At 42.7% G+C, this 18,049-nt stretch overlaps 1 protein-coding gene and 1 long non-coding RNA gene across 2 annotated transcripts in view; one reads left to right on the top strand and one right to left on the bottom strand.

Moving 5' to 3' along the window:
- The first annotated feature begins 337 nt into the window (after nucleotides 1-337).
- The window catches only part of mybpc2a (myosin binding protein Ca), a 50,461-nt gene continuing 32,749 nt past the window's right edge, over nucleotides 338-18,049 (top strand). Inside the window, exons 1-4 of the mRNA XM_057817471.1 lie at nucleotides 338-571; nucleotides 4,846-4,994; nucleotides 5,056-5,173; nucleotides 5,315-5,363. Coding sequence (XP_057673454.1) covers nucleotides 4,890-4,994; nucleotides 5,056-5,173; nucleotides 5,315-5,363 — 272 coding nt within the window. The 5' untranslated portion in view covers nucleotides 338-571; nucleotides 4,846-4,889. The remainder of the gene's footprint in view (nucleotides 572-4,845; nucleotides 4,995-5,055; nucleotides 5,174-5,314; nucleotides 5,364-18,049) is intronic.
- On the bottom strand, nucleotides 5,673-15,822 carry LOC130904609 (uncharacterized). Its single transcript, XR_009060874.1, has 3 exons — nucleotides 15,206-15,822; nucleotides 12,952-13,060; nucleotides 5,673-12,630 (listed from the first exon to the last, which is right to left on the bottom strand). It is a non-coding gene; the product is annotated as an uncharacterized LOC130904609 (long non-coding RNA).

Here is an 18,049-nt window from a genome sequence, read left to right as displayed (position 1 = left end):
GTAAAAGCAGTTCTTTTTTTATTTTGATGAGCTCCAGCTCGTGAAACAGCAAGAAAAACGTGCTGTGTGAAGCCCCGCGAAACCACACAAAGATAAGGATACACCCCCCTAGTGGCTAGGCAGCGCACTACAGCGCAATGCGTCACTTCTAAGCAGAGCTTCAAATGGTCATCGACAGCGTAGGGTCGATGCCATAGGTATGCCGTCGACCTGACGCAGAAGCATAAACTGTGCACTAGGCAGGCCACTTCTCCACCATTACATATCCAAGAAATGAAATTCAGTTTTTTTTTTTTTTTTTTTTTTAATAAAACAAGATTTTTTTTCCACTGGGATGAACATGATAAAGCTGTTGTCTGTCCTCCAAAACGGTTGGTGTGGCAGCACCCCAAGAGTTCTTCCTATAGACACAGTGGTGCCGTGAGTATACTGTAAGTCAGTTGTCATTTGTATTGACAGTGACATTTGCTGTGTGTCACCCTGGCAGAGGTCGCCCCGGGTGAGGAGCCTCAGTTGTCCGAGCTGACCGGCCTGTTCGCGCTCAAGCCGGAGAGTGCCACCGCCATCAAAGGTCACTAGAAAAAAAAACAACAACACTCTGGCCAACGCTCACTGCCATTGACAGTGATAGAAGTCGAATCCATTTGGACCCCAAGTCAAAACATATCAGATGTCTCATACTTTAGATACTATGGTTTTTTTTTTTTTCAATAGAAAAATCTATTAAGGAACATCATTTATTGAAATATTTACGTTAGGGACACCTGCTACTGTTTTTACTTTTAGCCCGCAAATCTCTCCTCCTTTTATTACAATTGATACATTGAGATTTTTGAAGGATTAAATTGCATTTTAAAACAACACCATGTTTAAAAAAAAAAAAAAAATCTTTATTGAAATACATAATAATACGATTAATTTGTAACTGCCTCCCCCCCCAAAAACAACAAAATTAATTTTTAAGCTTAACTCTGGCTGAACTGAAGAATTTGAGTTATGGACGCTTAAAATAATTAGCATGACTAATAAGTTTTATTTTGTATAGTGTACAAAACAAGGGCATATGTTTGCATAGGGACAGCATGGACATAACACTAGCAACTTTTCAAGATGCTCATATTGTCCTCACCAACTTTCAAGCAACCTTGTTTGCATTATATTATGAGTCCATTTATATAGGTAATTTAGATTGATCTTCCCATATGTTGTAAGGATAGACACGCACACTCACACAACCTCGACAGATTCATGTTGACAACATGCCAACTCCTCTATCCCCTCAAATAGGAGGGATATTACAAGTTTTTTTTTTCTTTTTTTTCCGGCCAGCAGCAGCCACTGTAAGTAATGTAAAAAGACGTCAATGTTGTGGAGGTGGGGAAAACCCCACAAATTTCGCTACTGAAAGTTAGATCTGCATCAGAGTTAGCATCACATTAAACTGTGTGAACTTGCTAAGCGGCAAAACTACTGCGGTCAGCCCAGCCACAAAGAACAATGAAGTCAAGCTAGCCGCCCCTCATTTGTATCATTGTTTGCATTATGTGCATTACGGTAATGCAACGCGGTGGCTTCAGAGTGCAAGTCCCTTTATTAATATGAAACAAACGTGGAGCTATCCAAGAACGGCTCTACTGACATGAACATGAACTGACGTGATGGACGTTAACCGACATTAAAAAAGAAATCTGTGAAATGATAATTTCATGAGAGTACTTTGGTTCGAGTTTTGGGGAAAGGGAATGGCTACTTTTCTTGCACACACCATATAACTGTTTGCATTACTCTAACACACTTAATATAATCAATCAGGGAATAGTATCGTTTCTCATATTAACTGTAGAACTGTTTGTATTACTCTAGCACACCTAATATAAAATAAATAGCACTTATACAATAGTTTAATGAAAAGAAGCAGAATAGAGGGCATAAATGATACACAACGCCATCTTATCACAGAAGCTCAACGTGCGTCATGAGCAAGATTGACGCACCAACTCCCGCAATCAGTTTTCCCGGGCACTCCAGGACAAAGAGCGGGGGGTTCTGTCCTAAAACAAGTAGCATTGGAGAACACCCGATATCCAACTGATAACACATCTGACAAGACTCCAAGAGCCCCTTTGACGCTGATGGGGCAGAATCCACATCTTCGTTGCCTCCCAAATCCTCCTGTACAATCAACAAAAGACAATAATCCCACACACACCCTTCTTCTTTCTTCCCTTCACACCCACCTCCCTGCTGACAGTCCGCCCCCGCGAGAGCTTTCAAAAGACTGAACATTTAGATAACAACTGTCGCTTCTCGGGAACATTTCTATGTAGCCGTTGTTTTGCCGACCATGGATCCAGCATTGTCTCTCTGTCGTCTGTTTTTGCCTTGTTTTTGACCATTGTTGATGAATAAATTGTCAACCTGTTTTCGGTGAGCCTTCTTTAAACCGTTCAAAATGAAGTCAGTACAAAGGGTTAACACCGGTGTGAACGCGCGAGATATTGGCCCCTCCCGGCCGACTTGCGGGAGCGGTGCCAGCTGAACACCATTTGGTTCGGCTGTCACTATTTCCGCGGCTTGGCCGGGGGGCCGAATTCCTTCAAAATGAAGAGACATAAAAAAAGAAATCTGTGAAATGATAATTTCATGAGAGTACTTTCGTCCGAGTCTTGGGGTAATCTAGTATGCCTCAGATAGAGTGATCCTGGATATCTCAGTTTTTTTTTTTTTTTAATTATTATTATTATTTTTTTAATATTACAATACTTTAGTTTGAGTCTAAGGGTGCTCCAGTGTCCCCCAGAAGTGAACACATTTTTGGATAGCTCCCTGTTTTTTCCCCTCCTTTTTTAAATAAAGCAACTTGCACTTCAATATGTTTCTTTAGTAGCTATTGAAAAAAAAGGTTTGAAGTGAACCTTGTGTCACCTGAACCAATACACATGAAAGTTAGTATAATTCAATTCAATTCAATTTTATTTGTATAGCCCTATATCACAACAAGGTCGTCTCAAAGGGCTTTGCAGAGGCAATATGATACACAGTCAGAAACAGTAGATGAATTAAATACAGTTCTAGTCCAAGTCCTGGGCATCCCTCATCCTTAGACCCTCCATGTCGGCAAGGAAAAACTCCTAAAACCTTTTGGAAAAAATGAGAAACCTTGGGGAGAACCACAGTCAGGAGAAATCCAATCCCAGGACGGATAGACAAGATGCACCAGGACTGCTAATGGGAATTAGCAAACGGAGTTACAGTTTATAGAGATGCAATAGAGTGAGGGAACAAGAGGAGGTCCATCCAGCCAGATGAGACGGGGGTGGGGTGGCAACGAGGACGTCCATCCAGCCAGGGGTCCGGATAGTCAGGAGGCTGCGGCTGAAAAATAGGGGGAAAGGGGACACCGGGTAACTAGTGATGAAGAGACTAGTCAACTAGATATTAAAATTAGAAAAGAGAAATAAAGTAAGACAAGTGGTAGGTAGGAGTGAGAAAAAGGAGATAGGACTCAGTGGCTGTACTTCCCCCAGCATTATAGCTTCTAGTGCAGCTTAGACTGAACTGTGAGTCTAGTCCGATTTTAACTAGCCTAACCATAAGCTTTGTTAAATAGGAACGTTTTCAGTCTAATCTTAAATGTACAGACTGTGTCGGCTTCTTTAATACTAGCTGGAAGCTGATTCCATAAATGGTAAATGGTGTTGGTAAATGGTGTTATACTTATATAGCACTTTTCCACCTTTCAAGGCACTCAAAGCACTATCTCGCCATTCACCTACTGGTGACGCAGCACCAGGAGCAACGTGGGGTTCAGTATCTTGCCCAAGGATACTTAGGCGAGTTCATCAGGGCGAAGAATCGAACCCACAACCTCTGGGTTGGGGGACAACTACTCTACCACTGAGCCACGCCACCCCCATTCCATAAGACTGCAGCTTGGTAGCTAAATGCTCTAGCGCCTACTGTACTTTTAGAAACCCTGGGAACTACCAATAGACCTGCATTCTGAGAAATATTGGGGCGGTATAGAACCAGAGCATCGGTGAGATAAGATGGCCCCAAACCATTAATGGTCTTAAATGTAATTCTAAACTCGACTGGAAGCCAGTGAAGGGCCTGGAGCACAGGGGTGATGTGCTCTCTTCTATTATTTCCTGTTAAAAGTCTTGCTGCTGCGTTCTGGACTAGTTGAAGACCTTTTAGAGAACTTTTAGGACAAGCTGCAAGTAGGGAGTTACAGTAATCCAATCTAGATGTGACGAACGCATGAATTAATTTTTCTGCATCGTTTTTAGACAAAATATTTCTAATCTTGGCTATGTTGCGCTGGTGAAAAAGGCTATTCTGTAGATTTATTTAATAAGAGCTTTAAATGCTAAGACTGGGTCAAATAGAAGTCCTAGGTTTGTAACTAGGAGTTTTTTAACTGGTGCTAGAGGCCACACTTTCATTGTCCAGAGTGACTGTCTGAGCAGTTAAAGAGTCTCTCACACTTTTTGGGCCTATTATAAGGACTTCTGTCTTTTCAGGGTTAAGTAGAAGATAATTAGTGCTCTTCCAGGTATTTATATCTCGGACGCAGGTGCTTAGTTTATCCACTTGCCTGATCAAGTAAATAGAGATTTATTTTTGCAATGATCATTTAGGTTCATATTCGTGACAAATGTAGCTCTGAACCCTTTCAATAATCTTTTTGATCTTATTAATGTCCCGTCCCCAGCAAAAAATATACATGTAGTTCATGCTGTTATATCATCCCTACCAATGCTGAGACCAAACCTACGCCCGTGATATAACATGTTCTACACAAGAAAGTCGTGTTTGATTGATTGGTGTCTTTGTGATCAGGCCAGGATGTGACATTCTTGGCTAAAGTGGACTCGTCCACACTGATGAGGAAGCCCACCATGAAGTGGCTGAAGGGCAAATGGCTTGACCTGGGCAGCAAAGCCGGAAAACACCTGCAGTTTAAGGAAACCTACGACAGGAACACCAAGGTATTCTCCTCAGTTGAATCATTGATGGCGAGCGGAAACATTTCGCTGGTTTGTTTTGCAGATCTACACTTACGAGATGCGCATCGTAAAAGTGGTGGACGGCGACGCGGGAGGCTACCGCTGCGAGGTGACCTCCAAGGACAAATGCGACAGCTGCACCTTCGATGTGGCCGTGCAGGGTGCGTCGCGGCCTGTTTTCCGTGGAGCCGTGAAATTGGCTCTGTCATACAATAAGCAAGCACGCATTTTATTCCGTCATCTCTTATTGGTGTGAAGATGACGGAATCGCAGCTTCCACTCTTTTTTTGTTTTGCTTTCAGCTGTGGAAGAGCAGCAACAGGACAACATTTTGGAGGCCTTCAAGAGATCGTGAGTGACTGTTTGCCTAGTTTGTGTTTAAATACTTAAATGTATAATTGTTTGGGTTTAGGAGGTCAAGCAACTGTATTCTTGTGATTCAGATGATCAGGCCACTTTTTATGATTAATTTAATGCAGATATAGACTTCACTATCAGTTGACAGTATCGATCCATAATAAAATCCTGATTAATTATGTTTTTTTATACAAGTATAACAAACTTAAAATTGCAATAAAATACTCAAATTTCACGCTAGATGCACAAAAATCACCAAATGCAGCGATAATCGCCTATATTTTTAGGATCAATAGCAATATTTAACAAATCATATGTTTTTGCTCAAAATAGCAAGTTAATTTTTTTTAAAATTAGCACAAGTTTTCAACAGCTAATAAATCACTCAATTTTTCCATCAGACACTTAATACTTGAGGAAAGCATGCAGAGTTGCCGTAATTTTACTCAACAAAAGCAAAATTGGAATTTTTCTATATATAATAAGAAATTATTTAAGTTGAATTCCGCTATTGTGTAGAGATACAAAATTCAACGTGGGGGCAAAGTGCTATTTAAGTAGAAAATTATTGCAAATAAATGCTTAGATCGCGGAATTTCTATAGATATGAACATTAAACAGTCCAGATTCTTGGTTAAAAGTAAAAAACGGGCAGTTATCGTTCATTTTGCGTAGATATTTCAAGCCAAAATTACCTTATTGTTTTATCCAACATGGCGGCCGTCACGAAACAAAACGTTTTTTAAGTTGAAAATTCTTGCAAATAAATGCTTAAATTGCGGAATTTATATAGATATGAACGTTATACGGTCTAGATTCTTGGTTAAAATAAAAAAACGGGCAGTTATCGTTCATTTTGTTTAAATATTTCAAGCCAAAATTACGGTGTTTAATCCAACATGGCGGCCGTCACGAAACAAAATTTTTTTAAAGTTGAAAAATCTTGCAAATAAATGCTTAAACCGCGGAATCTATATAGATATGAACGTTATACAGTCTAGATTCTTGGTTAAAAGTAAAAAACGGGCAGTTATCGTTCATTTTGTGTAAATATTTCAAGCCAAAATTACGGTATTGTTTAATCCAACATGGCGGCCATCATGAAACAAAATTTTTTAAGTTGAAAATTCTTGCAAATAAATGCTTAAATTGCGGAATTTATATAGATATGAACGTTATACAGTCTAGATTCTTGGTTAAAAGCAAAAAACGGGCAGTTATCGTTCATTTTGTTTAAATATTTCAAGCCAAAATTATGGCGTTTAATCCAACATGGCGGCCGTCACGAAACAAAATTTTTTTAAAGTTGAAAAATCTTGCAAATAAATGCTTAAACCGCGGAATCTATATAGATATGAACGTTATACAGTCTAGATTCTTGGTTAAAAGTAAAAAACGGGCAGTTATCGTTCATTTTGTGTAAATATTTCAAGCCAAAATTACGGTATTGTTTAATCCAACATGGCGGCCATCATGAAACAAAATTTTTTAAGTTGAAAATTCTTGCAAATAAATGCTTAAATTGCGGAATTTATATAGATATGAACGTTATACAGTCTAGATTCTTGGTTAAAAGCAAAAAACGGGCAGTTATCGTTCATTTTGTGTAAATATTTCAAGCCAAAATTACGGTATTGTTTAATCCAACATGGCGGCCATCATGAAACAAAATTTTTTAAGTTGAAAATTCTTGCAAATAAATGCTTAAATTGCGGAATTTATATAGATATGAACGTTATACAGTCTAGATTCTTGGTTAAAAGCAAAAAACGGGCAGTTATCGTTCATTTTGTTTAAATATTTCAAGCCAAAATTATGGTGTTTAATCCAACATGGCGGCCGTCACGAAACAAAATTTTTTTAAAGTTGAAAAATCTTGCAAATAAATGCTTAAACCGCGGAATCTATATAGATATGAACGTTATACAGTCTAGATTCTTGGTTAAAAGTAAAAAACGGGCAGTTATCGTTCATTTTGTGTAAATATTTCAAGCCAAAATTACGGTATTGTTTAATCCAACATGGCGGCCATCATGAAACAAAATTTTTTAAAGTTGAAAATTCTTGCAAATAAATGCTTAAACTGCGGAATTTATATAGATATGAACGTAAAACAGTCTAGATTCTTGGTTAAAAGCAAAAAACAGGCAGTTATCATTCATTTTATGTAAATATTTCAAGCTAAAGTTAGGCTAATTTTTTCCATTAATTTCATCGTATTCACAACGTTTTAAAGTCCATGTATGGTGCTATTTAATATAATAATTACCTTGAATCTTCGACCAAATCACACTTGAGACATTCCTGCCTGCTTGTATGCAATAACACCTTCGTCCTATTTCCACCTAAATCCGGCATTAGAACGCAGCATGTGTTTGAGTTTATCACAGTGAATAGTGAAAGCCTCCTCAACGCTCTATGGGTTGGTCCCCTACGGGAGGGCGTGGCGCAAAGTCTATGGGAGTTGTCTTGTCAACTAATGGTGGAGTCTATGATGCAGAATGTAAGAATTTCCAAAATTCCAAATTTTTATTTTAATTTACCAATTTATGCAAAAATATCCAAAATCCTAAATGGTTTCCATACTTCGTCCTCCCACTGTACCCGCCGCAACACATACCATTTACACTATGGGTGTCCAAGCAACAGCCCGCAGGACAACTACGGCCCGCTGCCCAGTTCTTACTGACTGACAAAAAATTATGTAAATATCATATATGCTGTTTTGGCCCGAATATAAGACGGTGATTTTTGCGTTGAAATAAGACTGAAAAAGTGGGGGTCGTCTTATAGTCGCAGTCTAGACGTAATACCCATTCACGACACAAGATGTCGCCAGATATCATTGAAGCGATGTTCTGTCATGACAGATCTCAGCTACTCTCAGGTTTAACCAGTTTGCATTATTTTATTGCAATGCTTTTCCTTATTCAGATTTGTTTCAAGACTACAGTTACAGTTAGACTTCACTTTGATGGTTAATGCAGTTATTGCAATTTTGTTGTTTTATCGGTTTATTTACATTTCAAAAACCAGAAGCCATTCATTTACGAATGTGATTGCACTTTAGTTTACATATTTAAATGTTCAGATATTAAGATTTGAATGAGGCAAAATAACATGCTTTTTCTCTCAAATATATTGTTATAATCATTTGTTTCAGATGTACTGTAATTATTTTCTGTATAAAAATGAATTTGGTGTTTAAAAAGTCTTTTTTTAAACTTGAGTCTTGAAAAAGAGGGGGTCGTCTTATAATCAGGGCCGTCTTATATTCGGGCTAATACGGTAATATATCGCCCGCACAACAAGCTTAAATTCAGCCTACATTCTCTTGCACTTCTCATCTTTAACACTAGATGGAGCTAATCACTTAAACAGTTATTCTCCATTAGATCTGGTCAAAGCCTGACAAAATATTGAAATCAATGTAGGAAGCAAAACCCTCCTTCACACCTACCCATTAAAAAACACAAATATATTTGGTTGGATTACAGAAGACAAATAAATATTTGCGTCAATTCAATCGTTCAATGAAATGTTAGTGCACAGTCTGGCGAAGCTTGAAATCTCATTGTGCTCTGTACAATGGCAATAAAGGCATTCTATTCTATTCTATTCTATTTCTGATGACCAACAGAAAAGAAATACACAAAAGAACGAAAGATAATGAATGATTGAATCTTGCATCTCAAGGCTCCACTGTATATACAGTACAGTACTTGCACTGCCTTGTAGCTTTGAGCCGCCAGCTCTCCGATAAATCAGCGTCCACCTTCAGTGCGTATCAGTAATCTGCGCATGAGGGCATCATTTCCCGTCCTCGTTAGCGCGCCTCGTTGAAGACGAGCGGCGCAGCATGCGAAGCGACGGAGCGATATTGAGCTGCGGACGCCTCAGCAGAGACATCATTTGCACGGGGATCGTATCACAAGAGGAAGAGGAGGAGTAAATGGAAAGCCCAGTCAGATTTATTAGCTTGCAAGGTTAAACATGAACGATGTTTACGACTAACATTGGAGTCCGTGACGGTGTGTATACTCATAAGCCTAGAGTGAAATACTGTATTATAATGTATAAATGACAAAATTGAGTAAAATGTAATTGAATAAAGTGCACTAACAAAGTCATGATGTCAAAACAGAATTCAATAATCATCCCACGTGATGGTCATGAGGCGTAAAACTCGCCATAGAATGGGTTATGATGCCAAAAATAAGCAAAATCTAGGCTTACCTGAAAATTCCGTTTTCAGTCTTCCTTCATAGTCAGATTCAAAGTGTCAGTGATATTCCACTCCATCTTGTGGTTTTACAGTGTAATTGCATCCATAATGAATGTGTGGTGGAAAAAAAGTAATGAAACTGGACAAAAATATATGGGGTGGAACAAAACCGTCAACCAATTCAAAATGTGAAATGGATTACGCTGTTAGTAGGTGGATTGGACGTCTATTGCCGTCAGTGGCATTTCAACATGACCATTCACTGCCAGCACCAGACGTCCAATAACGCAGCTAATAGAGTAAGTTGAGGAAACACTTAAAATTTCTTGACACGCTTAGCTTGGTCAACAGCCTGATGCGCCCTCCCGGCAACGAGGTTATCTGAGGCAGTACAGTAAGGCCCCGCTGATGCTTTCACGCTCAACCGATCACCGAACCGCCGCGTCCCGTCGACGAGGTTATTATCGCTCCCCGGGGTGGCTTTGCCCCCCTTCAGGGATTATGGCACCACTGCGCAAGTTATCCGTGAACAGAGCGCTCATCCGAGGAGGCGCGAGAGAGGCTCGGAATTTAGATCGGCGACAAGTTTAAATGCATAAAAAAATGTGGAACAGGCGCATTTCTGGCTACGTGAGTGGGGCAAACGGTGAGCAAAAAATGGACAATGCTGTTGCTAAAAAGAAGACTAGATATCCGCAAGGAAAAATGTGCATCCACAAAAAAGAAATACGAGAACTGACTGAAATTGTATTGTGTGAACTGAAGGGAATATTATCTTTTATCGTATTTACCGTTCAACTGTTTGTATTACTCTAACACACTTAATATAATCAATCAGGGAATAGTATCTTTTCTAGTTTTTACTGCTTGACTCCAACGTACTCAATACAAAATAAATAGTATTTATATCATAGAGCTGGGCGGTAAACCGAAAATTTACCGTCACCGAAATTCTTCACGATGACCGACGTAATTTTGACCATGTCGGTAAATTCGGTAAATTAATAAAACAAGAAAATAGTCTTTTCATCCCGCTTTGACTGTTGTTCGCCTATGTTCATTCCTCTTTAAGAAAGCAGTGAATGTACTCACGTAGGGAGTCGCGTGATCATCAGGAAGCCAATCAAACAGAAGCCCGGTAAGCTAACGCTAGCAGCTAATGCTACAAGCAAAACGTGATGGAGTGTGGCTTAAGGGAGGTTCGCCAAACTTTCACCCGACATTTAATAGACTCTTGGTGGCATCCAGACGGGCTTTCACCCGCTGTACTCCCTTGTTCTCACGATTTCCGGAGATGGTGCTTTCATTGCTTTCTACTGGTAGCCAGGCCACAGGCTAACGCTAGCGCCTAACGTTAGCGCCTAACGCTAGCGGCCGCTACCGGCTAACGCTAGCGCCTAACGCTAGCGGCCGCTAGCGGCTAACGCTACAAATGAACGTGATGGAGTCGGATAGCGGCTCTAACCTTGTCGATACGGCTGAACTTAATGAGTGGATTGGGCACGGACTGCATCTAGCAATTACTATGTCGCGTTATTTTGTATCTGACTGTGTGTGATTTCTCTGATAGCTTTTGTGATGGTAAAGCATTCAGAATTAAGCACAATCCAACGGTGAAACTTATAATATGACTGAGAAATGGCCCCAGCTATTTTTCTGTATGTGCTTAATTCTGTGTCATTATTGCTATCATAAAATCTTAAGTGTTTCATTTGCAGAAGATCAATATAGCTTTACTGTGTGTCTGTCTGTCTGTTTGGAGGTTCATGTATGCCTGCATTTATTAAAAAATGCACTGGGGGGGGGGGGGCTGAAACCATAAAGTAAACACTTGTATTGAATAATTATGTCACAGCAGCCATTAACAATAAATTGTCTTTTTGAAGTGTACTGTTCAAGCTGCAAGTCATTTGTGTTACAATGACATGTTTGCACAGGCATATTGATTTTGACTATGTAGATTGTTCAAGCCATACACGCTGTTATAAATGCTCATACTTGAATTCTTATTGTTTACAATACATTTTTATAAACCTAATGTCTAGACTGCATGTACAATTGTTAAATATATCAAATTGAATGCTGGTAACTAAATCAACAAGAAACTTAATCTGTATTTCATGCATTGATTCAGATTTTCAAATTATACAACAGTCCGCTTGGGCGGCTTTATCGTCATTTATCGTTATCGAGGTAAATCTCCTCCATTTATCGTGATACGTGTTTAAGGCCATATCGCCCACCCCTATTATATCATAGTTTGAGGAAAACAAACAGAATATATTTGACATAGGGCATAAGAGATACACGACGTCTTCTAACCACGTAAGCCCAACGTGAGTCATGCAGCTGACTGAGCAAGATTGACGCTGACTACCAAGTGATAGGCAAGACATGTACAAGCCCACGTCTGCAACACCAAATCCCGCAATCAGCTCTTCAGGATAGTCCAAAACAAATGGCGGGACGTCCTTTACTACCACAACACCCGATAAGAAAAACAACTCTAAGCTTGATAGCTCGGCGCCTCTCAGACGTTGAGAGGCGCGCCGAACCTCTCACCTCAGTTGTCTCATTAACCATGACCCAGCAACGGTGACACACAAACTTGACCGGCCAAATTTGCAACAGAAGAAAACCCAAACACACCCCTCTTGCTGCCCACGGCACGCCCCATGAGAGCCTTCAAAAACACTGAATGTTTAACTAATCGTGGTCATTTTTTCTCGGGAACCTTTTGTTGACTTGTGATATGGTGACCCTGGAACGAGTCCACCTCCTCGCCTGGGTCTGTTGCTGTTTCGCCTTGCCGTTTGATCGCTGCCAACCTGAATAAATTGTCAACTTGTGTTTCGAAGCCTTTTTACAGCTTTCAAAATGGAGGCAGTACAAGGGGTTAAGTCTAAGGTGAGCACGCGGTGTTTGGCCTTTTGGCCGGGTTGTTGGTTTCGCAGGCCGGGTCGTTGGAGCTGCGTCAGCGCAGGTCCGGCGGTTCGGCTGGCAGGATTCTGGCAATCTGGATAAAAGGTCAGATTCCTTCGGAACAAACGTAAAACATCATAATTTAAGATACTTATCCCTTTGGTTTCATATTTTATCACTAGAAGCAATATTTAATTGTCAAAGTCACAAAATTCCAATGGACTGTATACGTTTTTTACCGCTGCAACCTACGGAATACGAAGGTTATGTAGTCTGTTCCGTATGTTTTGTCTAATGCCTTTTTCACACATACCTGAACGCCAATTAATTTAAATGGGTAGCCCTTATGTGTGAAAGCTATTTCCCGGATCGACTGACATAGAGATGACATGGACATTTACCGCGTCGCGACCTAGTATAATGTCCGGGACTTACCAGTGACGTGGCATATGTGAAAGTAGCAGTTGAATTCCTGGGTCACAGCGCGAAGGCTGATGATGTAAATATCATGGCTAGCCGATGGTCATTTCCCTTTTTTTCCGCACTAGGACAAAAAGTGGTACACAAACATCGCAATTATCAACATGGCAAACTGGAAATAGCTCAATTAAACTGGAAACATTACAATATTAAATAGCTACTGGTTCGTAGAGCCAAGAAAGAGACAGTTGACCAATGCCAACCAAAAATGACGTCATGTCCTGGTTATAAAATTGCACCAGCCGCCCTCCCAGCACAGAGAGCGCTGAGTCGCCAACACGGGACAAGTCTGAAAGTGTTCAACCCGTGTAATTTCTGGGACATCTTCCCATGTCTGAAAGCCATGACACACGTAAATCCTGCATCACCTTACACAGGAATTTACCAGGATATACAGTTAGTCCGAAAGGGGCTTCTTTGTTGGCATGTTTGTGTTTAAGATAACGCGAGAACCAATAAAGAAATTATTATCAAACCTGCAGGATATGTTTGTAATAACAAACGAAAGAGATGATTGAATTTTGGGGTAATAAGGTCACAGTTCAAAGGTCACAGAGGTCAGAAAACAAATTTCAAGATTACGTGCAAACAGATTAGCCTATTTAACTCAAATTTGCAGGATATGTGAGATGATGAGAAAAGGTAATGGTCGCAGAGAATATAGCGCTTTGAATTTGTCTGCTTAGGCAGAAGTTTGCTCTCTGAGTGCTCCTCTAGTTTGTTCTTTTAATTTTTATTTTTGAATATTGACCCTGACAAACAACCCATTTTACTCACTGATTCATTTTCCACACTTTACCCTCATGAGGGTCGCAGGGGTGCTGGAGCTAATCTAAGCAGAATACGGGTAGGGGGCCAGGGTACTCTCCAAACTGGTTGCAAACGAATAGCAGGGCACAACGAGACATACAACTGTAACGGGTACACAGAAAGTGTATCCGTTGTAGCACGTGGAAACCTCCCCGCCGATTCCTTCATGTAAGGACGCTAGCGGCTGCGCCGTTGGCTCGAGCTTTATTGGCGCAGTGGTTACCGAGCTTGCCTGCCGACTAGAATTCGTCGCGGCGCGCGGGTTCGCGTCCCAGCCTAGTCAGAGGTGGGAGCGGAACGCGGGGCGGCACAGAACAGACTCGGGTTACAAATGGGGGCTCGTCCGGGATCGGCAGCGAAGGTTTCGGGGGGAGAGTGTAACGGGTACACAGAAAGTGTATCCGTTGTAGCACGTGGAAACCTCCCCGCCGATTCCTTCATGTAAGGTCGCTAACGGCTGCGCCGTTGGCTCGAGCTTTATTGGCGCAGTGGTTACCGAGCTTGCCTGCCGACTAGAATCGTCGCGGCGCGCGGGTTCGCGTCCCAGCCTAGTCAGAGGTGGGAGCGGACCGCGGGGCGGCACAGAACAGACTCGGGTTACAAATGGGGGCTCGTCCGGGATCGGCAGCGAAGGTTTCGGGGGGAGAGTGTAACGGGTACACAGAAAGTGTATCCGTTGTAGCACGTGGAAACCTCCCCGCCGATTCCTTCATGTAAGGTCGCTAACGGCTGCGCCGTTGGCTCGAGCTTTATTGGCGCAGTGGTTACCGAGCTTGCCTGCCGACTAGAATCGTCGCGGCGCGCGGGTTCGCGTCCCAGCCTAGTCAGAGGTGGGAGCGGACCGCGGGGCGGCACAGAACAGACTCGGGTTACAAATGGGGGCTCGTCCGGGATCGGCAGCGAAGGTTTCGGGGGGAGAGTGTAACGGGTACACAGAAAGTGTATCCGTTGTAGCACGTGGAAACCTCCCCGCCGTTTTATGTAGCGCCTCTCTAGTGTGACAAACTATTATGAGAGGTGGCTAACCTGAGTTCTTTCCTTTTTAGCAAAATCACAATTCAACTATCTTTCTTACTATCTGTTATATAGGCATTCACTGTGAATTTTTGAAAATAAATATTTTCTATTAAATTATCAGTGTTCGATTTATTTTCCCTAGTTTCTCACTATTGCAGTTTAAAATTCCAAGTCAACCCTCACAAAACTCTTACCAAATGGCTTAATAAACACACCAGTTATGTATGAACTATATACATTTAATGAAAAAAAATAGGCAGATTAAATAAAATTTGTTCTCCAAAATATAAGTTTTAACACAAATTGTCCACACACACAAGCTAAGCTATGGGCCCAGATTAATAAGTCTAAAGCCGGCAAAAATTAACTAAATGTGTCTTACGTGGCTGGCCAGATTCGCTGCTTGCGTGCGTAGTAGCCTTAAACAAAATGGCTCCTTCACCCGAAGGCCAAAAAAAAACTGAGGGTACCTTAATGAATGTTGTTTCCTCCAAACACTCAGAAAGGCAAATGTTCGTTGAACAGGCGATGCTCCACTCTCTCACGATGCCCGTAGAATCCCTCTCCGTCGGCGGGTCGGCGTCGTCCTCCTCGTCGGCTTCGGCGTCGAGTGTCCCTTCTCCCAGTTGGTTCGTCCACAAACGCTTCGCTCACTTGTTTAGCAGGTCGCTAGACGTTTAGCCAAGTGTTGGGGTTCACCACGAGTCTCTTTGTTAGTGACGGGCGTCGCTAGCTTCTCGGTTAGCGACGCGCGGCCGTTAGCCTCTGTGTTAGCGACGAGCGACTGTTAGCCTCTTTTTTAGCGACCAGCTCCACTCGTCCCGCTTGAGTAGACCACTCAAAGCATCCAACAATGATGGTTGACGTCCTCAAAGTCCTCTTTTTGAGCACTTTCGCCAAAAGTCAATCAAAAAAGTCCACAATTGTCTCAGCTCTGACACTCTGCCGTTACCGGACGTCTTTCCACTCAGCCTTCTAGAACGTTCTTCTCCCTCTCTCTTCTCTCCTCGCTCTCTCAAACCCCGGAAGTCCTTACTCCCAAACGGTCATGCAATCAACATTTTTTAAATCTAAATATACATCTCTTTTTACATATAATTGTGCAAAACATCTCAAAACTGTTTAAATGAAAAAATATATTTACAAACATGAAATAATTTTACAGAATATATTTTTTGCTCATAATATATAGTAAACACATAACTTGGTGGTTAATGGATGTAAACCTTATGAACTTTTATTTCTCCAACTATTAATATAACATTTGTTTGAAAATACTGATGTATTTTTAACTATGTTACACCCTCCGGCGGGGAGGTTTCCACGTGCTACAACGGATACACTTTCTGTGTACCCGTTACACTCTCCCCCCGAAACCTTCGCTGCCGATCCCGGACGAGCCCCCACTTGTAACCCGAGTCTGTTCTGTGCCGCCCCGCGTTCCGCTCCCACCTCTGACTAGGCTGGGACGCGAACCCGCGCGCCGCGACGATTCTAGTCGGCAGGCAAGTTCGGTAACCACTGCGCCAATAAAGCTCGAGCCAACGGCGCAGCCGTTAGCGACCTTACATGAAGGAATCGGCGGGGAGGTTTCCACGTGCTACAACGGATACACTTTCTGTGTACCCGTTACACTCTCCCCCCGAAACCTTCGCTGCCGATCCCGGACGAGCCCCCATTTGTAACCCGAGTCTGTTCTGTGCCGCCCCGCGGTCCGCTCCCACCTCTGACTAGGCTGGGACGCGAACCCGCGCGCCGCGACGATTCTAGTCGGCAGGCAAGCTCGGTAACCACTGCGCCAATAAAGCTCGAGCCAACGGCGCAGCCGTTAGCGACCTTACATGAAGGAATCGGCGGGGAGGTTTCCACGTGCTACAACGGATACACTTTCTGTGTACCCGTTACACTCTCCCCCCGAAACCTTCGCTGCCGATCCCGGACGAGCCCCCATTTGTAACCCGAGTCTGTTCTGTGCCGCCCCGCGGTCCGCTCCCACCTCTGACTAGGCTGGGACGCGAACCCGCGCGCCGCGACGAATTCTAGTCGGCAGGCAAGTTCGGTAACCACTGCGCCAATAAAGCTCGAGCCAACGGCGCAGCCGCTAGCGTCCTTACATGAAGGAATCGGCGGGGAGGTTTCCACGTGCTACAACGGATACACTTTCTGTGTACCCGTTACACTCTCCCCCCGAAACCTTCGCTGCCGATCCCGGACGAGCCCCCATTTGTAACCCGAGTCTGTTCTGTGCCGCCCCGCGGTCCGCTCCCACCTCTGACTAGGCTGGGACGCGAACCCGCGCGCCGCGACGATTCTAGTCGGCAGGCAAGCTCGGTAACCACTGCGCCAATAAAGCTCGAGCCAACGGCGCAGCCGTTAGCGACCTTACATGAAGGAATCGGCGGGGAGGTTTCCACGTGCTACAACGGATACACTTTCTGTGTACCCGTTACACTCTCCCCCCGAAACCTTCGCTGCCGATCCCGGACGAGCCCCCATTTGTAACCCGAGTCTGTTCTGCGCCGCCCCGCGTTCCGCTCCCACCTCTGACTAGGCTGGGACGCGAACCCGCGCGCCGCGACGAATTCTAGTCGGCAGGCAAGCTCGGTAACCACTGCGCCAATAAAGCTCGAGCCAACGGCGCAGCCGCTAGCGTCCTTACATGAAGGAATCGGCGGGGAGGTTTCCACGTGCTACAACGGATACACTTTCTGTGTACCCGTTACACAACCATTCACACTCAAATTCATACCAGAATAATTTGTTGAGTTCAATCAAGCTCACATGCATATTTTCCAAACTCCATCATCCAAACTCCACACAGGAAGGCTGCAAGCTCGTCTCGAACCTTTGATCTTAGAACTATGAGGCGTCGTGGTAACCATAGGTGGAGTTTTTGGGCAGGGGGGGCACAACATGTTGATGACCCCAAAATGCAGTGTCAGCAATAAAATTAACTTACAATAATATTTATAATAATAAGTTGGCAATGAGCGGTTTTTGTTTCATATCATTTTTGAGGGGAATTGAGGGGGCTGCTGAGGCAATATTTTTCGCCAAGATCGTCATTCATTGAATATGGTACGCCCTCTGGTGTCGTGCCAATGTAGTTACCCCAGTCAAAAATTGTATCCCCTGGGTGGAGCCATATGGAGGTAGATTTGTGTCTTTATTATTCAATCAAAAAAAAGTTGCTTCAATAACAAAAAAAAAGTTGCTTCAACCCCCA

Source organism: Corythoichthys intestinalis, chromosome 16, assembly GCF_030265065.1.
Source record: "Corythoichthys intestinalis isolate RoL2023-P3 chromosome 16, ASM3026506v1, whole genome shotgun sequence".
In the NCBI taxonomy this organism is placed as follows: Eukaryota; Metazoa; Chordata; class Actinopteri; order Syngnathiformes; family Syngnathidae; genus Corythoichthys; species Corythoichthys intestinalis.
This window is presented reverse-complemented; position numbering and strand designations above follow the sequence as displayed.